General features: G+C 38.9%; 1 protein-coding gene across 2 annotated transcripts in view; it reads left to right on the top strand.

Annotated features, from left to right (window-relative positions):
- The window catches only part of LOC136692572 (protein bicaudal C homolog 1-like), a 91383-nt gene that overhangs the window by 31982 nt on the left and 35653 nt on the right, over positions 1 to 23748 (top strand). For both annotated transcript variants that reach the window (XM_066666096.1, XM_066666095.1), the window contains exon 3: positions 10897 to 10966. In XM_066666096.1, the coding sequence (XP_066522193.1) occupies positions 10897 to 10966 (70 nt within the window). The remainder of the gene's footprint in view (positions 1 to 10896; positions 10967 to 23748) is intronic.

Below are 23748 nucleotides of genomic sequence, written 5' to 3'. Positions count from 1 at the left end.
AATTTGTTGGACATGTTATCATCGAAGAACACCAAGTAAAAATATTCATCTCATTTGAAAACATGAGGTATCAAACTGAACATAGCTCAACGCTAGGTGTAAATGTGCCCAAGTGCTCAGCTGTGTGATCATGGAAACAGTGATCTGTCCCTCTCTCCTTTTCCCCTCAGCCACTCCTTCTCTTGCTGGACCCAGTACACAGGTTGTGAGGTAAACACTCTGTATGTGTGCTGAGCGGAGTGATGGATGAGACTCCTGGCCCTAGGCAAGTGCTCGGAGCTCATGCGGATCAAAAAACACACTTCTCCCCAGGACAAGGATACTATGGAAAAAAAGTGTTCGGTCAGGCCGCTCCCCACATCTCTGATCAGATGACTCCTCACTGCCTTGTTCACTGTCTGTCTGCGTCCTTTCCGCTGAGCTTCATGATGAAGTGTTCTGCTTGGCCTGGATTAGTTTTTTGACCTTTTTTTTCTGCTGTGTTTTCTGCTTCTCCCACAAAGGCATGGGTTTTTCCCAAGCCTCAGACCAGGGTGTGTTTTTGTGTCTGTGAGAGTGTATGTGTGTGTGTGTGGTCGGAGTGTTATTTATAAGCCCTCACAAACGCTGATTGTGAGAAGGTTGTTTTGAATGTGATAGTACATTATTTCCCCTGCTTGGCCAGACTACAAGGGCCATCCCATCGTCATACTGGTGTTCCTCTCTCATGAGCTAATAGTGTATAGCATCTCTGGTGGCTCCATCTCTCAGAAGTAAGCTACACTGTAAACAATGCCAGTATGAAATCCAATCCGTACAGGGCCTGGAGTCAACAACTTAACTTTAATCTGAGGAAAAACAAAGCGAGCTGTAATTACTTCTTATATAATATACACTGAACGACCACTGGATTCAGAACACCTACCTTGTATTTACACTGATAGGAGTGGATTAGACACAGCAGTGCTGCTCGAGTTTTTAAATACAATCCACTAAATGTCGACTCCACCTTGTAGCTGTAAAGTCAGAGACAGTAGCTCATGTGTTTTTGCACAGTTTGTTTTGGTCATTCTGCTGTCCTTCTTAGACTACTCTCAGTCTAGCAGCACTGCTGTGTCTGATCCACTCGTACCAGGTGGTCTACAGCCTGTAACTATAGAACTGCAAAGTGCTCCCGTATGGTCAGTGGACCTGATAAAATGGACAGTGAGTGTAGATACAAAGTAGGGGCTGCTAATCCAATGAAACGAATGAAGCTAAGAAAATAGGTAGATTGATTGTGTTTGTCTCTGCCTTTCCTATGAGAAGTGAGGAGTCATTCAGTGATGTAATAGGGATGGAGTCATTGAGTGGGCTATCGTCAACATGGAACGTGGGAGTAGCCTGACTTTTATTGTACATCTGAGTAATGTTGGTGTCACTAATGCCAATGCTTTCAAGTATTACTCAGATTACTCAAACTGAGAATGATCAATCTGATCCACAACAACATCCACTTGAAGCCTACGTATTCAAATACCTTTTATTCTCTTTGCATGTGTAACGAGCAAATGGATTTGGTCATATTTTAGAGGCGAGTCAGCTCATAAATGAGCTGGTTCGGACATTTCAAAGTGCCAGAACACACAATAGGTTCATGTTTCATGGGTTTGTTTTAATGTTCTTTTCTGCTATTCAGAAGAAAAGGCAAGTTCCTATTTTGGCTTTCTGATTTTCTTGACATTCATGGAAGCGTATTGTTTGGTACGTGTACAGACATCAAGAAAAGCAGAGTGAGATTATGCGGTTTCAGCTTCCTCTGTGGAATCAGCTCGAGGCTTTTCCTCCCATTCCACCAGATTCCGAAAGCTTTTAGGGCCTCCGTGAGTTCTTTGTCATTTCCAGGCTAATGCTCTAGGCGATCCAGACCAGCTCACACGTTGTCCTTCGTGATGCGTGAGCATGCAACGTGACCCAAACACTTAGTGTTCGTGCAGCTTGCGTTAGAGTTCACGCACCCGGTGTACTCTAAACCTGACGAAAACACTAACAAGCGTTAACCCGCCCCGGTGGACCCAGCACGCCCCAGAGCCTCAGCTGAATCAATAGTCGAGAACGTGGTGTTGTTAATTTTTCATGTGCAGGGTTTTGTAACGAGAGCCCAGAGCTGTTTGGACGCACCAAGACCCTGGTTCTAGAGCTGAATGTTGTTGGGGAACAGCTGTGGTGTTGCACACAGCGGGGCTGGGGCAGGAAGCAGGTGCCAAAGCTTAGCCCCTATGGCAGTCTGTTCTCACACATATCTCAGCATTTAAAAATCATAATGTGGGAAAAGATTAGCATGACTTTCTGAATGTGATCATGGCAATGTGTCAGGGTTCATGCGAAACAGAACCTCAATATTTTGAGGGTCTATTGTGTTTTTTTTTTTTTAAACAGTGCCTATTAAATGTTCAGCACACACCTGAGCTAAGTGTTGCAAAATATACCCAAGGTGAGAATTAACTTTTCCAAAGTCTCCCCGCTCTACTAAAGGGCAAAGTGAATTACAGTCATTTTATTCATTCAGATGTGTCTGTGGGGGTGGGTGGGTTGGTGTGTTTGGGTATGTTTCTCAGCGCTGCTAAAGTGTTTTTTAATGCAATTTTTTGGCTTGTTAGACTTGAATAAAAACTGCCGTCTCATGTGCCTTTAAAAAGAGTTCTGAACAAATGTAATTGATGAGCAACAGCTATAAATGCAAGATATTAACCTAATACCACAAACTCCATTTCTAGTATAATTGGGATATGACAAATGTACAAGGAAATGTTAGGTATCCAATCTTATCAAAGATCAACTTGATTTTTGTAAATAAGTTTAACCTTTTAGAGGGAGAGAGAGATGCTTAAAAACACTCCAAAAAACTTGGTACACAGGCATTTTTTACCACTTTGTTAAATCACTTTTCCTTTTAATTACACTGTTAAATCATTGGGGAATGGATGATACCTTTTGATAAAGTTTTGCAAGCAGAATTTTTGTGCATTTCGGCTTGTCAATCCATGCTCGCAGTTGCCAGATTCTCTTTAGAAGAGTGTTGTAGCACATACAGAATGAGGCCTGGTAGGTTCTTGCTGAAATAACCATGTACTTCCCAGGATAAGACATTGTGTTGATGGCATCTCGTGTTTCCCTAAAAGTCCCCGTTGGTTGCCTTAACAACAATGGAAGTTTCCCACATGTGCAAGTTACACATGATGTGGTCACTAACGTATAAACACCCCCCTGGCCCCTCAGCCCCGCGCCCCCTTACTCCCCCCCCCCCCTTTAAATACTATGAGAGATGTTGGCTTTTGCATATATTGCTGATAACACTCTGGGTGGTCCTTTTTATCATTAGTGTGAAAAACACTACATCAGTTTTATTATTTAAAAAAAAAAAACCTGAAACGTGGCCTCCTCTGACTACAGCACACATATTTACATGATCTTTTGGACAATCTGAGATTAGCTTTAACCCAGAGTGTTTTAGCTTTAACTCATTAGTGTTTCCACACACAAATGAAGTATGGCTTTTCTTTGTGTTCAAGAATTTCATGTTGCATTTCTTGATACTGTGTTATGTGATAGGGCTTTCCAAAGTGCTCTCAAACCCATTTAGCTATGTTTATCATAGCTATTTATCAGCTAAGCTGTCTGAGGGCACAAAGGTCATACACTTAAGCAGTGTTGCCCTACACAGACAAAAGATTTTAATGGATTTCCTCCATTCATTTTTACAAAAATATTTACAGCAGATGGTGAAGTATATTGAAATTTTGCACTGAACATTTTGAAAGTTGTTTTTGAACAGTTCTCTTTCAAATTTGGCACATACTTGTGAGCCACAACCCATCTTTGCTTGTAAAGAATGAAGAAGAGAATTAACCTATCACAGATTGTTTTTAATTGTATTTTATAAAAAGCATTTCTGTAAATGCGATAATAATACTGGTAATAATATTGCTTTTTACACCGCGGTACCATTTAACCATTTAAAAAATGAAATGTTAAATGGCGTTTTCAAGAAGCCTGGCAAATACTCAAAAACTCACAGAACTAATTGATGTATCTTACAGTATTCCCAATGAATAGTTTTAGGTTAATTTCATTTTGTGTTCATTTTCATGTGAAATGTTGTGGTACTGAAGTAGTACTGACCATCTTCAAAACTTGTATCAGGATGTTTCTCTTTTTGTTTCTGTACAGATAATGTGCCTCTGTGAAAAGTCTAGTTTATTCTGTGTGATTACTTTAGCTTTCATTTTAAGATTTCATTTCATTTTCCTATTTCTTTAGCATCCTCCTCACATAAGTACAGCTTTATATGCAAGTTACTGCCACTTTAGGTTTTATTATTCACTTAACATAGACATTATGTAAACCAAGACTTTATTGCTGTCAATTTTAACAAGTTTACATGTGGGAATTTCACGCATTAATTTTTAAAGCTAATTAATAATTTTGGGAAAAAAATTGGGCCAAGGCTTCCTCTCATATTTTTTACAGAGTGTAGTGATGTTACCGGGTTTTGTAGAGATGTAAACATGCTACTGATGAGTTGAGGAGGATTAGATTTTTTTTTTTAATGTTGATATATGTACTAAAATTCATAACTAACACTCACTCTTACACTCCCTCTTGCCCTAGACCAGGGGTGTCAAACTCATTTTCACAGAGGGGCACATCAGCATAATGGTTGCCCTCAAAGGGCCAGATGTAACTGTAAGACAGTATAAATGTAACTAAATGTAACCAAATGTAATGTAGAATAAATGTAAGTACTCCTTAATGTTAAATAAGTCTGAAATTATTACTTATTCAACTTATAAATATTTGCATAGATATAAAAATGTTTGCTTGTTGCTCTGTTAACAACATAAATCCTGTTAATTTGTCAGGTTAAGAAACTCATTACTCCATCAATCAACAATCAAACTATCCAAGTGAATAAAGAAAAATATCATCAAACACAAGTTATGACCTTCAGTATACATTGCTTCAAAAATGCACCCCCTGAAAAATTTCTTCAGCTACAATAAAGCTAGCTTTCACAGCTGCATCGTTTTGAGCTGTAACTCTCTCTTGTGAACATATTCTGCTGCTATCGCAGTTTGCCTTTTAATTCTTGTACAATTTGTAGCATTTCTTTAAGGCTAACTTTGGCATACTTAGCTCACTTATCAAAGTGCTGACGTAAATTGTACTCCTTGACAACTGCCACCGCCTCATAACACAACCAGTTAAGACATACTGGTTTTTCTCCTTAAAGCACAAACATGCATTCGCCTTCCCATCTCTCTTGAAACTGTCTTCCATTGGCATGAATTTTTCTTTTCCTGCACATCTTGGAATCAATATTTGTACCTATTTCTTAATTCCACTTCGAAAAGAATGCACTGTAATCTATTGGTGGAATGCCGTCACTTGGCGGGCAACATAATCGGCGTGCATTGTCGGAAATGTAGTTTAAGGTCAATGCACGCTTTAGAATTAGTGGAGGAATAATTAATAATTAAGTCTAAAAGCGTGCATTGACCATAAACTCCATTTCCCACAATTCATGCCGATTATTTTACCCGTGAAGTGACGGCATTAAGCCACTAGATTGGAGTCAATCAGATCTTTTAAACTCTTGCGGGCCACATCAAATCATACAGCGGGCCACGAGTTTGACACATGTGCCCTATACACACACAAACACAGACAGCGGTCTTGTTTTTTTTTCTTCTAGTCACTTAATCCATCTGTTTATCTTTTAAAAACTTTTGTTGGAGCTGAAACATGGGGGTTTTTATGCGCTGTAGCGTTAATGTTCTCTGTTAATGCTTCTGTTTTCAAAAGCACTCCCTGGAACCTTTTACTCAGCAAATTAAAAGATTCTAATTAAAACATCTTCATAATTACAATGAGATGTTATAATAAATTAAAAACTACACATTTATTGCCCTCCCAAAAATGCAAGGAAGTACCTAGCATTTGAATTTTAGAGTTGATTGCATTTTCTGTACTCCATAGACATAACTAATATAAATATAATCCCATTGTGTTGATGTTACATTGATTCTTTTATTTTACATTTAAATATCTATTATTCAAAGCTGTGGTCTTAAAGAGTGACAATGTGATTAATTGTAGTTAATTATGAATAATCACATCAAATTGTGTGATTAACTCATTTTAATAATGAATGTAAAGCACAAACCATGACGAATAATGAGTAATGTTTTCAGTCTTTGTGCGTGTACCCCACTTGTAATTAGCTTTACTTAATGATATGTAGATAAACATAGGTGAGATTTAATATTTTGACCTCCAATAAATGCAAAATCCTTGATCAGAGGAGACCCAGCGAGCAGAACACAGTTCTTAAATTAACTTACAAACATGTGAGGTGTCATGTAACACGTTGTAAAAAAAAAACAGCGGCTGCCCTAGCCCTTCTGTAGCGTGTGTGGTCTGTTTAAAAGTGTCGCTCAAATGGGCACATCACTGCCAAAATCAGCAGAAACATCAGAACAGGACAGTGTTCACACGAGGTGAGGTCAGAGAGAGCAAGGCTGACCAGAGTCTTCAGAGGTTTGCCACATAGACAGCAGGGTTCTTCACGCCTCTAATTGATAATGGACCATAAAAAATGTGCATGACAGAAAACAGAAGCATGGCTCACATCTATCGAAGGCACACAGGAGTGACGTCTCCTGCTCGGAGCACTGCGAAGAACTTATCACCCAGACAGAGATTACATCACTGGGCTTAGGCTTAACAGTTTTGAAAGCTTTTCAGCACTGTCTGTTGAGCTTCCTGGCTTGCAGAATATAGAAAAGTGAGATGACAATATAGGCCCTTCTACCATTTCTGTCAGCGCACCTTGCGTTTTGGGCACTGGCATGTCACTTCAGGTCTAAATTTAAATTAATGTTAATGCTCCAGAAAATGCTCCTACTGCATGCTAATATGACAATAATAATATTTATAATAAATGTTGTTGGTGATATATTTTAAAGTATATTTCTAGGTGGAAGTATATTTCAGGGGGGAGTAGTGGGCTGATTGCTAGCGTGTTGCCAGGTGGTTGCTAGGGTGTTGCTATGGTAATGGTTTATTGGATGTTGCTAGTTTATTTTCATCATCATGACATTTGAAAGATTAAAATTTCATTTCTGTTCGGCAAACATTCACTAAACAATGGATTGATGTTTGTAAACAGTCTGCTGTTGGTCTGAATTAGAATAATAAATGTAGTTTTAGATAAATTAGTCATGGCACTGTGTCAGGATTTTGGTTAAATGGTTCCCCTAGTGTTTTAACTTTTAACCCTTTATTCATCAGCCTTAGCTGGTTTTATATAGAGTATGTTGGAGAACAGTCACAGTTTGTGATGAGCAAAGCTAATCTCCCCATCAGATTTGAATATGCCACATATGCCAATATAGCCACAAGGAAGCTAAAATTATTTTTTTAGGGTGGAGTTACGGATGAACTGTAAAAATGTGATGATCCAGATTAAGCTGGTATTGTTGCTCTACAGCTTTCAGACCCACATTGGGCTGATCATTGCTCATAGCATGACTGAACACGGCAGTCAGTTTGGTTGACATGAAGCCATTTTCATAAACACTTCCACACGGCTTCCATGGCTTGTATATGGAACTGCCCTCTCCTGACTCCTATGGGCTTTTTCATACTCCATTTGTAATGCTGAAAATATTCAGTGTTTTTTCCCCCTCCATCAGAACCCCCACCCTCTTATAAATCCCCAGTTTCCAGAAAGGAACTGAGCAGGTTTGCCTTTATTTAACGGTAAATGTTTCAGCTTAGATTGTTTTAATTGGAGGAGGTTTTCTCTCTTTCAGCTAGACATGTGTTAGCGGGTGAGGCTGATCCTTAACATTGCACGCCTGGCAGCTTTTCACAGCAGCTGTGATGTGACAAATGTGTATGGCTTTAAGGGGTGTATGCTGAGGATGTTAGGTTATGATTATTATGTATATTTTTGTCATCAGTGAGCAATTTAGATTAATTTGATGTTTTAAACCAATATTTACTGAATTGCTGTTTAAGTGTTACATTACTAATGTGTTTCATCATCTGCGTCTGTGTTTTGTTCATTTTACTGCACTTTTAACACCTTTCAAGGCTATAAAATGTTACATTTGCTAATGATACTACAGGGCTGTGCCATATTGTGTTGTTCGCAATAATATCATCATAATTTTTAAAATGATATAAAAAAATCTGTATTGTGATAATCATGATATTCTGACCTGTTTATGTAATGACTCATTTTTTAATGTTTGTTAAATTTGTAGTGTCATACTATTGAGATATATTAAATAGATTTAATTTACTATAATTAATATTAGCATAACATTGATTTGTTTCAATAGTTTGTTCTTGGAATTAATAAAAGTGTATTTCGGTGTTTTTTCATATCGCCAAGAATATCGTTATCACCCAGAATACCCTGAAATATCGTGATATTATTTTAGAGCCATATCACCCACCCCTATTATACTAACACAGGTAAACGTGGTTTCAGTTTCTTTTTTTTTTTCTGAGGTCACATTCCAATTATTTTAATTAAAATTCAAGTTGGACAGAAAATGAACCTAAAAATAATATAACTTTTATATAAATATACTTGGCATGTTGCCTTTATTAGCTTTTATTTTCTTCAGTTTTTCAAAGCAATCTGCCAGGATATTTTATCCCACCTACAAAGATCAGTCTTAAAAGTTGGATTTACATGTTCTGTTTCTCACCATTCAGTGAGTTCAGAGGCGGCCACTTTTGCTGTGTTTATTTTCAATTTTAAGTGAGTTCTTATTGTGGATGCAGACCCATAGTGTTGCGCTGTTCTTCTCACAAACAGCTGTGGATTTTTTTTTTCTCCTCTCTCAAAGATGAAAGTACTGTTTTTTTTTTATCTGACGTGGACAGTTGGTGTGACACTAAAGAGTCTTTCCATATATATATATATATATATATATATTTATATATATAAATTAGAAAAAAGAACTGTCTCAGTATGCTAGGCTCTCTCTCTCTCTCTCTCTCTCTCTTTCTTTCTTTCTTTCTTTCTCTTTCTTTTCTCTCTCCCTCTGTTGTTTATTTAGAGAACGGAAAGAACTCCAAACATAAACTGAGATGAGGATATTGCTCTATTAACTTAAGGTAGAAATGTCTCCAAATTCAGGAGGCGGCTAACTGTATTACAAAACAAATGAAAATCTGTGGTATTTCAAAACAGTAATGTCATAGATGTCCCTGCTAATTATAGCAACGAATGATCAAAACCTGTTTTTAAATAGCTACAGAATATAACATAAATGCTGTTTTGACTGGTATTTAAATATTCATTTAAATGATTTCTAATGCATGCACTGTCAAATTAAGTTAACAGATATATTTGGAAACACTTGGTTAAAATGTTTTTCTTTGAGAAGAGAGCTTCTAATCCTTAATCTTCTATTATGGGTAGAATCTTTGATCAAGTTTAGATCCTAAATGCCTTAAAATGTGTGTCAGAAATCTTTAGATGAACTCCAAGGTTATTTTCTTGGCAGTTGAGTGGCATAGTGGGTAATTAGTGGTTTTGTTATTAATCACCTCTGTCCACCTATCTGTCAACACTCTTGACTTTTTAATTCAGATGACAGAGGTCAAGTGCCGGGAATGTGGGCCTGAATGCCGAACACAATGCCTGATGCTCAGTTACCAAGAAGCAAGAGGTGGTTTCTAAACCAAACTTGGACGCAGAAGTTAATTACATTAAGAGTTCCTGGTGTATTCTAATCACACTTTCAGTAAAATATATAAACATTCCATCTTTGTAAAAGCTTTAGGAAGTGCATTGGAGAGAAGTGCCTAGGAATTCACTAACATCTAGTAACCTGCAAAGTTGAAAAAGATCCAGTAAGCCAAGGATATACGATTATTACCCTGTCTGATGAGCTAGTTGTTTAACAAAATGAGCATATCTATATGCTTGAATATCCAACCCATCTGAGATTGGTGTTCGGTGTTAATGTACTTTTGGTTATTTTAGGTTTCTGTGTTGCTGTTTCTACTATATGACACTCTTCAACATTCCTTCATTCATCATCTGTAACCGCTTCATTCTGTTCATGATCAGGTTGGATCCAGAACCCACCTGGAATCATCAGGCAGAAGGGAATAGGGCTCCATTCCATTACAGGGCACCATACATCATCATCATCATCATCATTTTCTTCTCCGCTTCTCCATTTCAGGGTCGCGGTGGCACCATACATTCAGACAGTTATTCACTGGACTGTGAGGGGCAACCAGAGCACGTGGAGGAAACCCACACATACACAGGGAGAACACTCCAAACTCCTTACAGACAATGACTTGAAGCAGGCATTGCATCCGGGGTCCCGAGAGCCTGGACCTGTATGGCAGCAAGCCTTCACAACTCATCTGGGACCCCCATCGTCCCCATGCAGCAGAGACCTTTACTAAAGACCTTCGTTACCATTGCAGACCCCCAAGACTGCGTCTACATACAGTTTTAAATTAAAACTCTATAATTTATTTATTTTGGTTGGACCAAATGAGGGTTAGTCCAATTTGTGAGTCTTAGTACGTTCCAGCGTTCCGTCCTCCAGAGTTGAGGGAGTTTTACTTTGCCACTCTCGCCTTTGGCTTGCTCACCTGTGGATATGAATTTCAATTTTTGTTTTAATTCTTGATGTCTGTCCAGCTGCTTTGTGACTCCATCAGGATGTAAAAAGCACAATAGAAATAAATTAGTATTGACTTGACTCTATGCATAATATAGGGATGTCCACAAACAGAAATGAAAATGGAAAACCTTGTCTCTTTTCATTTTGTTTACTCATCACAAAATGTCATTCAAAAAATGACTATTGGTTTGTTTGGTTTTTTTAGGTCATGGAGGAGACCAATACTCAGATCGCATGGCCATCAAAACTGAAGATTGGTGCAAAGTCTAAGAAGGGTAAGATTTTTTTTTTGCTTCATCTATGGCTTTTTTTTATTGTGTGTGTGTGTGTGGTGTTTTTTTTTTGTGTGTGTGTGTGTGTGTTTTTTTTTTTTGTGTGTGTGTGTATCATGTATTTTGGAACAATAGAACTCATTATATATTGGTGGCTGATTTTGAGTATTCATTCATTCATTCATCCATTCATTCATTCATTCATTCATTTTCTTTAACTGAGTCGCAGTGGGTCCGGAGCCAGAATCACTGGGTGCAAAGCAGGCGGCACCAGTCCATAACAGAGCGTTACACACTCAATAGTCAATCCACCTACCAGCATGTGAAGTTTTCTCTGGAGCACCCAGAGGAAACCCACACAGACACAGGGATAACACCTCAAACTCCTTACAGCGACACTATCTGTTACACCATCATGCCATTAATGAACTTGGTTCTATGTCTGCCGTGTTGAATGTAACATTTTAGAAAAGTATGGTAAGCTTGTGTAGTGAAAATGCTCCTTGTTTATTTTTTGTGCTTACCGTGACATGCAGTCAGTGCTACATACTATGTACTTTGTAAGTGCTAAGAAAGGTCACTTTCAAACTTTGCTGGTATAAATGCAAGATTAAACACTCTAAATAACTTACGCCGTCAAAACTGTGTGCACTATCCTTGCTGCAGCCAGGTGATGACAGTACATTTGGCTGTTTTGTGGCTAAACCGAGTCACTTGTTAACTCTGTGCAGCTGCTGTGTGCAATTTGCCTACATTTTCTGAGCTTTTCTCACCACGAGTCAAGTACTTGAAGTAAAATGATAAAAGCTGAAAGGTTTTCTATAACTAGAGCTAGGCCAAGTAGCTTGTCTGTGGGCTAGCATGCTACTGCATTTAGAATCTAACTTTACTGACTGATATGGTGTTTGTTTGTTTGTTTGTTTTGGGCACGGTTTATATAATGTGTTGTTTTTATGATTTGTGAGGTTACTAAATTACTAATAATAGGTAAGCTACTCAGTTATGAATAAAATTCATTGTGACAGACGTAGCTGGAATATTGCTATGTGGTTGCTAATTGCATCCAGCCATAAGATCATTACCACCCTTAAGTGGCTAAATTCGCTCATTTAAATGGTGTCTGTATACTTGTAGACGTAACAAGTAGTTTAGCAGTGCTTCCTTCAGCCTTCACAGGAAATGTATCTTATCAAAGTATATTGTAAAGCACAGAAACAAAACATCATCTTGCATCTTCTTGGCACTGGATTGCGTTCGGCTTCTTTTCTGTTATCTGAGTTTTGAATGTTCTTAAACTTGAGATGTTTTGTAATAGTTATCATGAAGAAGAACAGCTTGCCCATCTTTCAGAGATGAAAACAGTTTGCATTTTACCAGATTGGATTAATCTGCATGTAACACAATTAATTTATTGTTGTTGTTTTTTGTAATTTTCTGATAAGTTTTTTGACTAGAACTGGATATGCATACTGCATGCTGCACTCACCAAGTTTAGGACATACACAGCAAAGCAATTTTCTATTAGAGAGCATATAAATTAATGCCCTAATATAGGGGCATTATAGGGGTTATATATTTCGACATTCAAGTCCTGTGAATTGCTGTATACCACGACTAGAATATACTCTTAACAGCAAATAATGAAAGCAGCAGTCACACAACTCTTCTTCTCATGCATTTCCCTGTTACTTTAGACATGACTCAGCTATTCCATCACTTGTCATGGTGCCTTTAGTGATCACGGAAGGTTATGTTGTCCAAACAAGGCTCATATTTGCTTCCTCAGCCCTGAAAGCGGCCATTCAAGTTCACATACTCCAACGCAGGGGGTCGCGTCAGGGTCAAAGGCCATTCAAGTTCCAGCGCGTGCTTGCTTGTGTTGGCTGCCGGCCCTGGGCATTGGCTGCGCTGTCGAAAAAAATCTTACATAATCTTCCAGTGTTATGTAGTGACTCCATGCCGCAAGCATCCCAGCTAATTAAAGATAGAAAACACATGCAGGGCCTCAGACATATGGGGTGCAAAAGGCACGGCGTCGCTCACGGATGGCCCCCTGGGGCTATGCCGTTTCCTCAAGGCTCATTTGAAGCCAGTAACTGAACTCACAGCTTATTGTCCCAGGAACAAAACATTCTTATTCCTTTGACAGACAACTTTGTTTGGTTTCAAGCAACATTTCTTGCAAAAGACTTAATTATCTGCATTATTCCTTGAAACAGGAATAACGAATATGAGTGTTTCACCAAATTTAGACTTAAAATGAGCAAGAACATCTAGAAATAAGTTGAATAATTTAATTCTTGATGAGAAATTTGAGTTATATTAGTTAGATTTAAGACAAGAGTTGAAGCTTGTTACTGAAGCCAGCATAAATAAGAAATAAACCTTCTCCAGGCCAGCATCATTGGCGTAGTGTTTACCGCTGATGATTGATATGGCCGAAGATTAGTGCTAACAGTTGAAAGGGAATGAGATGTTGATCAGGAAGTACGCAAAGAGAGTGGATGAAATTTTAGCTCCTTTTGATTTTAACAGGTCTCACACGTTCTGTCAATAAGATGGAACCATTAATTATAGTCTCTTCTGGTATTTTACTGACTTCTACCTTATTGAAAGGTTGAGATCTTTTTTGGTGTAGAATGTTTGGATTGAAAGTTTTAGATTTAAAGCTGAATTGTGTTATTTGAAATGTTATGTTATGAAGATAATTGGGGCTTTTGCATATCGTTGCATGTACATCCCATAATACCAACGTTCATTGGAGGTGACATGGTGGCGCAACAGGTAGTGTCGCTACCTGGGGTTGTCGGTTTGAGGTCCGTGTGACCGTCTGCAAGGAGTGTGGTGTGTTCTCCCTGTGTCCACGTGGCTTTCCTCCAGGTGCTCCGGTTTCCTCCCGCAGTCCAAAACTACGTACGCTGGTAGGTGCATTGGCTACTCTAAAGTGTCCGTAGGTGTGAGTGTGTGTTGTCCTGTGATGGACTGGTGGCCCCATCTAGGGTGTGTTCCAGCCTTGTGCCCAGTGATTGCAGGTAGAACAACCGCAACCCTGAACTCGATAGGTTGCTGCTGACAATGAATGAATGAAAGTACCTATAATTGAAATCAATGTAAAAAGATTTAATTCCAAGTAATTTTTGAGCATTTCTATTAGTCCATTCATGATGATGTATTGTGTATACATACATACAATCAAGACAAAGATGTAGCATTATATACATAGCCTTTAGAAATAATAGGAATGCACTTTCCATGTGTTCTCCAAAGGCCAAAAGCCTTTGAGTTTGGGGTCTGGATCTTCCGTCGTGATAAAGAGCAGATAGTTCTTCAGGCTCCTTTGAGTCTCCACAGATCTGTCTCAGCTGGGAGGAGACCAACACCCACAGCTATGCACAAGTATCCACCATTTGGATTAGATGCGGAATCATCAAGTCAGATGTGATCATCATCTGTCCCATTTCTTTAAGCACAAAAACAAGGACGATCTGCTGTCCATTTGAAATATTGGCATAACAGTTCAAGTGGAGCTACTGCCAACTGCACACTTATGTGGCTCAGGAGGATGCATTCCATTTCTGCACACACTCCAAGGTGATGCTGGGTAACGCTGGGACTTCTCAGCTTGCTCTCGGCACAGTCTGTTTCCCTCATTTGACACTGTAAAGTTCCAGCTAGTACTCAACAGGCCTTAATATGAAAAAGACATGAAGAAAATAAGAGTTTCCAAGCAGATTGCATGGACTATTGTTTGCTACTGTGGTCTATATTTATAGTTTTGTACAACTTTAATGTTCTCCCCTTGTGAGTATATTATACTGCATTTTGTTTAGATGTTATTTTTGTGCTCTTAGTTGTGCCCCAATATTATTTATTTGTGTTTTGGTTGATCACACTGGGGCTTTTTCGGGCAGATCATAATTGCAACCCTCCCATTCTGAGTTTCTGCAGCACAGTCATATTTGAGGTATTCTTCGAGCACATTGACGCGGCAGTGAGCCACTTAAAGCCACATTCTATAAAATGGAAAATAACAAAGTGACTACTCAGACACTTGTTTTGCTTTTAAGATGAAAAAGAAGACTGGGCAGAAGGAATGCTGACCACTTAGAGTCATCAGCCGAGGCACATGGACTAGGTTTTTTTTTTTTTTTTTTTTTTTTTTTGAAAGAGCACGTTCATATGTTTTGTTGAGGAATTGAATTACAAATGAATATAACTATAGTGAGTGAAGAGATTCCCTGAAAACACACAATTCCCTTAAACCACAATATATTGGAATTGAAATGGAGGTGGAATGAAAGAATTGTAATAATTTTTTCTTGACTATAGGAGCTTCCAGCGTTCTACTTACTGTATCACAAGGAAATTAAATGCTGAATGAAATGAGATCACTACAAATTAGGAAGCACACATGTTCAAAACTTGTTCATATGGCGCTTTTTAGAACTGATGTTGTCATAAAGCAGCTTTACAGGATTGGTATCAGAACAGATGTGTCGACCAGAAAGCCCCAGGTGAGCAGCCGAAAGCAACAGTGGCGAGAGTCACAAGGGGTATCCATTTTCTCAGGTCAAACTACTGATAGAAACGAAGAATATAACCAGCTAAGTCTGTCATTATGCTACAGTGTAGTTAGTAGAGTATTAATAATAATAATAATAATGATAATAAAAATTATGAAAATAACGCTTAATAATTAATTGTGATTATACGCATTGTACCTCAGTAATGGATGGTTAAATGTAATATTAAATGTAATATTCAGAATCAATGTAAGATCAAGGCAGTAGAATTATATTTACATTAGTAGTGCCTATTAATTTAAAAACTAATCACAACAATTTTAGTTAAAATACTACTAATTCCTTGTGTTTTGGGAGGGAGATAAATGTGTAGTGTCTTTTTAAATTTATTATAACAAATCAATGCAGTTTTGATGATTTTTTAAAATTAGAATCTCTTAATTTGCTGAGTAAAACTTTCAGGGAGAGGATGGGTAAACGCGGTTTTTAACGCATTGGAACCTTCACACCAAGTTTGATGTGTTTTTTGTCTCAGCGCTTTGAAAGACACAAGAAGAGGTAGAAGAAATTGTTTCATTGAGTAGGAGCCATGATGAATTTATCATTTTACCTTAAGCAGTGCAGCTATACAACACACTGAAACCCCCCATTCTCCAGAACAACGCTGGGAGTTCAGCAGTGTTTCTGAAGGTCGCTGGGGGAGTATGAGGCTCTGCTTCTGCATGTTGTTCCTCTCATTAAAAGGGATTATATTTTCTTTAATCTTCAAAGTTTTATATTCAGTGTGTTGCTTGTTCTTAGGTTTTTGTTTTCTGCTACAAACATGACGAGCTGTTCCTCCGCTGTCTTCTTGCTCATTTGTTTGGTCTGTAACCATGACAACAGCACTCTGATTGGTCAGTCAGATCTGTCAATCGCAAAAACTAGAACAGGTTCTAACTCTGCATTTACACTGTTTCCATGTGTTGACTGAGACGCATCAGGCCTCTCCAACTGGCCACATGGGGGGCGTAAACAGAGGTGTTCCCTGCGTCGTTCAATTAAATCACGTGTTGGTGCTTGCACCTATCAGGCAAACACCAGCTATCTTCTGATTGCGTTGGCCAGATTCATTCGCATAAAGTTAATCTCAGCTCAAATTTTCGCTGTACCACATCCCCCGTTCTTGACTCGTTGGACCCATAATGCACCGCTGCGGCTAAAATCAACATGACATCTTGAGACCAACCATTTATTTATTTATTAATTTATTTATTCATTCATTCATTCCTTCCTACCTACCTACCTACCTTCCTTCCTTCCTTCCCACAAAAATGACAGAAACGACCAACCAACTTGCACTTGAATGCAGCATAAAAGACACCGTTAATATACACGTGTTTGTTTTCAAATCTTGATGTGCATTTTTTTTTCATGCATAAAAATCATTCTATATCATATAAGGCCTTAGGAGTGAAAGTTAGCTATGATATTTAATACATATTTAAATTTGACAGCACTATCATTTTTTGGTACCTTAAAAGAATATGTCCTTATTTTCAGTTTATTTCCAATAATCAAAATAATAATTATTGTGATAATTAATTTTAAGCTCAGAATTACTATAACCATTCATTTTTGTCTTGTCCTGGGGCTTACTTTACACTTGTCTGATAACCCCTGCGCTCTCGCTCTCTCTCTCTCTCTCTCTCTCTCTTTCTGTCTTTCCAATTTGAAACCATAGATAAATCAATGCTTACTTGTTCACACTGATTTACAGGAGAGCAAGAGAACAGGACTTTAGAGCAGGGGTGCAGCAGCTGGAAAAACAAGCCTATGGTGCACACCAGTCCTGCAGCTTTCCTCAGCCGGTACTGCATGGCAAATCACAGAGCAGCGATTTCCATGACAACCCACTAGGCTACAAGAGCACGGCCAGTCCGGTATGCCTTAGACTGGATGGGTCTGTTAACTGAGAAGGAATTTAACATCCTTAACTTTTAATAGAGACCTTTTGGTCTTTTTTGTGTGCGGGTTTTGTGGAGTCTGTCACCTTACTTTGTCTTATTCCCGAGAAGAATAACTTGTTCCTTCTTGAGCTGATTCAGCTACAGTGGAAGATGAGAGTACAAAAGAGCAGAGAAAGAAGCATCGCTGTGACAACAACAGCAAAGACACTGGAATTTTATGATGCAGGTCACACCAGCCTTTATAACATGTTCTCATGTTGAACATAGTCACTGGTTTGCTAAGGGAGAGTACAGTACAGAGTGATGCTGGATAAAATGTACCAAGGATAGTGTATGTAATGTATAGTTGTGTATGTAGAACTTGATTTTAATGATGTTCTTATGCACTCACATGAAACTAACTTCACAATGCCCAATGTAAAGTGAAGGCTAGACAGATTTAAAGAATATTTAATATATTTACTGTACTAAATCCTGAAATGAGCAGGAGTTGAAGCACTGGCTTATGTGACAGCAGTGCTACAGCCAGTATATTCTTCTTTGGTGAGTGTCCTTATGTTTCTGCCTTTGATCCTGCCCACTGCCCAATCCAAGTACCATTTCCACACCCTTGGTTGCCAGGTATGAATCACAGCATGCTGCAGCCATGGAAGCAAGTAATCGAACAGAAATTACAGTGGAGTCTACGGAACCTAAAAAGGATCCTTCTATAAAATAAAATCGATGACCAGACACTTTTTTGCTCACCTGGAAGAAACCCACGCAGACACAGGGAGAACAAATCACACTCCTCCCAGACAGTCACCCGGAGGAAACCCATGCAGACAGAGAGAACACACCACACTCCTCCCAGACAGTCACCCGGAGGAATCCCACGCGGACACAGGGAAAACACACCACACTCCTCACAGACAGTCACCCGGAGTGGGGCTCGAACCCACAACCTCCAGGTCCCTGGAGCTGTGTGACTGCGACACTACCTGCTGCACCACAAAAATATAATAATAAATTTAAAAAACTAACCTGCTGGCATTTTTTCCTATATTTACCAGCTTAATTTTTGGCATTCCACTTCCACCTTAAATGTTATGTTTGAAAGCATATTTTAAAATCTTCACAATTCACAATTTTTACATTTAGACCTTAAGTTCCATCTTAATGGGTCAGTTTATGTGGCTAATATTGACGTTATTATTTTTTTAATTTTCTCTTTCACTTTACACGGTGACAATGCAAGATTGAAAATAGGACTAACTTTTGAAACACAGCTCTTATTCCTCACTTTCTTTGTTTAAAACAGTGCCCATGCAAATTAAATGCAGAATGAAAGCGATATTTTTTTAACAAGCTTTTAATTTTCATTTCCACCTTAAATCTTTCCTCAATATAAGGATGTTATCTTATTGTAATTCTAGGAGGCTACTTATTCACAAGTTTTATTTTCATATTCATTCATATTCTCCATTCCACCTTAAATAGGTGACTATGCAATGCTGAAGAAAGCTTTTGAAACAGCCTTTATTCCTCCATTTCTTTGTATAAAACAGAAACCATGGAGTGTACAGACATTCCTCTCCCACTATTCTTCTCTTCATTTGAAATCAAGACAAAACCACTGGGCCTTTAATCCATACATACATGTCTTTACTCAGAGGTTGGGATCATAGGCCAAACACAAATTAAGTTCCTCTCCAGAATGGACACTCCTCAAAGAAGCTGCAGCATTGCTCTCAGAGTTGCCAGTGCTTCAAATGAACATACTTCCTTAATCTCTCATGACACACCCTGGTCATTTTATGAGTACAGTAAATATATTATAGACTGCTCCTTTAACATGATTTGAAGCAAACGTGTGATTGTTTGAAATTACATTTTGCACGTTGCCACATGTGCAATTAGCCTTGTAGCTTCTGGACAAAGCTAAAGAAGTTGGAAATTTTCTTTTGTATGTCTGTGGTTGGAAATGAGCCTGCATTGTTCTTTTTCTGGGTTAGGTTTTTTAGGGTTTTTTTTCCTGTACAAAACCCACTTACTCTTGAAATTTACAGAGGGTAAGATTATAATCAGCACTTTCGTTACCAGTCCGCAGATGGTCTTACCCACATGTACTCATATTGCATATTAGCCCAGCAGAGTGCTCTAAGTCTTTACCAAGGGACATAGTGCATGGTCATTAAATGCAGGGTAAGTATCCAGAAGTCACGTGTCCCGGTTCTTGTGGCATTTACAAGAGCACAACTACAATAAACATCCAGAGTCTCTTGGGAAGGCCACAGAAAAGCCTGCTCTTTCCTTCAAGGCCTTCAAAAAACCTTACTTGAGCCTTCTCTCATCATGTCCCTTACACAAAGGGGGTGTTGTCATGCAGACTTTGCAGACTCATGAAAAAGAGCAGATTTGAAAAGCCCTCTGCCACTACATCTGGGCCTTCATGGCGACAAAGCAATCCCAAGTATGAAGTAGAAAAACAGAGCAGCTTCCTGCCTTCTCCGCCAAGCGCAGCCTGCTGGTGACCCAGGCACTCTGTCAAAGTCAGAGTCACTCGGACGAAATAATCATTACCGTCCTATATCAATTGCCTCAGTAATTTTGCCCCTTCTCCGTGTCTGAAGCACCACGGATGGATGCAGTCAGTGTTCGTGACTGCATTCTGTTTTCCAAAGCTTACAAACATCTGGTCCAGTCACACACACACACTGTGCAGAACTCACATTTTTTGGAGTGTTTTTTATGTCTTTGTGAATATTTGTTGTGCAAGTTGTCGTTGGCTCCAAACGAGTGAACTGTGATTAACATATTAATATAAGAGATTAACAGCAAGAAAGAAAATAATATGACAATACGTACGAGACTTTTCCTTTTGTAGAAAACCTGCTGCTCACCGGATTACAGAGGCATGTTTATGGTGCAGCGTTTAAAACATTTCCAGTCCTAACAGCCATTAAGCAATAATAAATGATGACATTATACCCCTATTTCACAAGTTAACATAGTTCCCTGGAGTCTTAATGAAATGTTTATTACATAGTTTTGTTAAATTAGAACAAGGATCAAGCAGCACGAGCATCTTTTTCACTCCTTCTATAGCGCATATTCAATTTAAATGAGAATGAGCCACAGTTCACCTCAACCCAGAGCTTGCAGCAGTAAGTAGTGGGCAAGCAGAATCTCTATCTTTTGCCTATATTTTCTCGATTTTGTTATTTCTCTGCATTCTTTTTTTTTTTTTTTACATAACTGAAACTCCTTGTTTTTGAGAAGAGAAACAGAAAAGTTCAAGTGACAAATTAAATACAAACAGACAGAGAACAGCAATGAAATCAAACCGAAAGTAGAGTTGTGATTGTGATGTGTTCCAGAAACCATTAAAGGGGTGAATCTGTGGTGTTGGGAGCTTATAAAGGTTTCAAATAAAGGTTTCTTCGTTAGAAGTAAAGAATTCAAAAATGCTTCCTGGCTCCAAATGCCCATGTTTAGTTCAGCATGTGCACTGCATTCTGAACTTCCTGCTTAACTCCTGCACTCTCGATTACTTTCTTCACAGATGTTGAACCAGCATGTGTGTGTCCCTGCTGTTTTCCTCTGTAAAGTGCCAGCGGTGGCACTGTGAGGATTAGCAGGTTCTCCTTCACATGACATAATCCTCCATGGGCCTCTGCAAGCATCCCAGCTGAGAGCCTATAAAACAATGTGGCTCGTTTAAACCATGCTTCATTGAGCACACAGCGCCCCCTGTTGGGGTAAATTACAGCCCCCTTAGAGTAGTAGCTCATCATCTACCACAGACTGGATTCAGATCAGAGTGAATGAATCACGGTGCAAGAACTACTTCATGTAACAAATCTGTCAGTCTGCCGTTTTTGTCCACTTACTCTTCACATTCCAAATACGCATCACAAATTATCCGGAGTAAACTTTCCGTAGACTTTATTTGGACAGATGTGCTTCATGCCATCATTAACACTTATCAAAGCCAGCTGTGCATGGCTTGCGTGTTGGGGGTGGGAGGTGGTGGGGTGTGAGTGTGTTTTGAAGGTGTGCTAGCAGCTCCAGATGTGCCTTCTTTTTAAAGACTGTAGTCCAGTGGTAGCGCTTGTACTGCATCCGGCATCCAAGGAGTTCAGAGCTGGTTGGCAAATTTCCAGCTGTGTCAGATCCCAGTCAGCACATAGCAACACCTACCCTCCCCTCCCCACCCCACCACCACCACGACAAACATTGTTGTAGATTGTACACGTACGCTGACTGTTTTAATCAAAGACTGGAAAAACTACGATATAACTATTAAGTTATTATGTCTCACATAGTATCTCACAAGTAACAGAGTAAACATATTTGGTTTGTACACGATTTGCCTTTTTCAGAGCTTCTGTTTTTAGCAAGAGACTAGTCTCCAGATTTTAATTTAAATAAATAAACAAACAAACACACAGGGACAATTATCCTTCAAGACTGAGTCTTATTTAATGGAATTCTTTTGATCTAGGATGTGGGGAGTATTTGACAGTTTCCCCATCCTTTCAGAACTGAACTGTGGTCTCACAATAGAAGAATGGGCACAGACCCTTGAAGAAGAAGAAAAAAAGAGCTGAAGTGAGACTGGGGTTTTATTTTGTCCTGTCATTCAAAGCCAACTCTCATCTCTCTCTCTCAGAGACAGTTTTGATGCAACAGCAGCTCTTGCAAAATTGTACAACTTCCATTTTCTCTCAATTTCTCTGCATCTTTTAAGATTTTTTTTCCAATTTTGGATGTTTTGTTTTTAATTTTCTTTGCACAATTACATTATCTTACACCTATTTTCTTTAGAAATAATACTCAAAATAGTTAAAATAAATAAATAGCCAATAGACAAAGTCAATCAGCTGTTACATTTCAAGAAATTAAATATGATTAATATGATATAATTAGTTCCAAGATACAATCATGTTTCTTGTAAATTGATTATTGCTTACAATCAAATACAGTTTAGTGGCTTTTATCATTTTTTTAAATGTATATTAGCATAATAGATTTTGTTTTGTGTTTTTATCATTCTGTCTTTATGTTAATATTTGAAAAGTGTGCTCCATCTCATAGGGGGTTTTTAACAGGAACATCACTAAACTGGTTTTTCCCAGTAGCAGAGATTGACAGTATATTGTTAAAAATGCATGCCTCTTTTCAAAAATAAGAAAATAAAATCATTTCAAGTTAGGGTTTCTGTGAATTATATTAGGAAAATTAGGAAACTAGCTTAGTGTGTCTTTTCAGTCAGGCCTGGATAGAGTCATAAAGTTCAGTGTAGTGATCATGACAGCCTTGCCTGATGCTTTTTGTACTGACATAAATAGAAGTGTCGTTTCTAATGCTGAGTTTGACACGTCAGTATGTCTTTGGCGTACTGTCTAGATATGCTTTGTTTCAGCAACTGTGCAAAAACCACCAGCCACTTTCCAGCAGCCTTATTATACTCAGTCCAAGGCCATGCCAGTCAAAGCTGGAGTGCTGAGGAGTGTCAGCTGAAAATGGAAACTGAGAGCTCCTAATCACTCATGTAATCCTACCACTTTTACACCAAAGTGGATTACCAACTTAATACTTAAACAAAACTGCCCCCTTCTTATGTGATTGTATTTCTGCTGTTCTCCCAAGTTTCACCCAAACACCACTGAACAAACAGAGGAACCTCGAGTGAGCACTTGAGCCTGACCGCACAAAACGGTTGCATTACAAGCATTGCGACTAAGGTCAGTAGCGGCTGACTGTAAACGCTCTGTCTTTGGGCCAGTGCGTGGCTTGTACTCGGAGCCGCGGTGGGCCGAGCTTCCCTCCACGGCACCCACTTAATCGCAGCGAATCGATGTTCTGCGGGCTTTTGTGGCGGAGGAATCCGCCTCTGCGCCGGACAGTAATATAGAGTGGCTTTCCCTCTCATTGCCTCTGGCACCGAAAGCCATCATTATAAATTTCCTTAAGGCTTGGGTTCAGTGACCACAGCACGCATAACACGGGCCATTTTTGGCGTTAGGATAATGTCTCACGTTTATACTCATCTCTCGGGTCAAATTTGGTGCTTGCCGCTGTTACTGTTTTCACATCAGGCTACTACTAGAAAACAACGGTCTTTCAGCGCAACCTATTGCTAACACTAATGGATGGATTAGCTTCAAGCTAGGCTCCCTCAGCACAGCAAGCATCGGCTCTCTGCTGCACTTCTGTGTTTGGAAGCGTGAAAGGTTTGGGAAATGAATTAGTGCTGCGGGATTTTAGCCACACAATGAGATTTGTGTTGGAGGGAAGAAATAATTTAGAGGAAAGCTGTTTGGAATGA

The sequence above is a fragment of the Hoplias malabaricus genome, chromosome 3 (assembly GCF_029633855.1).
Source record: "Hoplias malabaricus isolate fHopMal1 chromosome 3, fHopMal1.hap1, whole genome shotgun sequence".
In the NCBI taxonomy this organism is placed as follows: Eukaryota; Metazoa; Chordata; class Actinopteri; order Characiformes; family Erythrinidae; genus Hoplias; species Hoplias malabaricus.
Note: the sequence above shows the minus strand (reverse complement) of the source record. Positions and strands in the feature narration are given on the sequence as shown.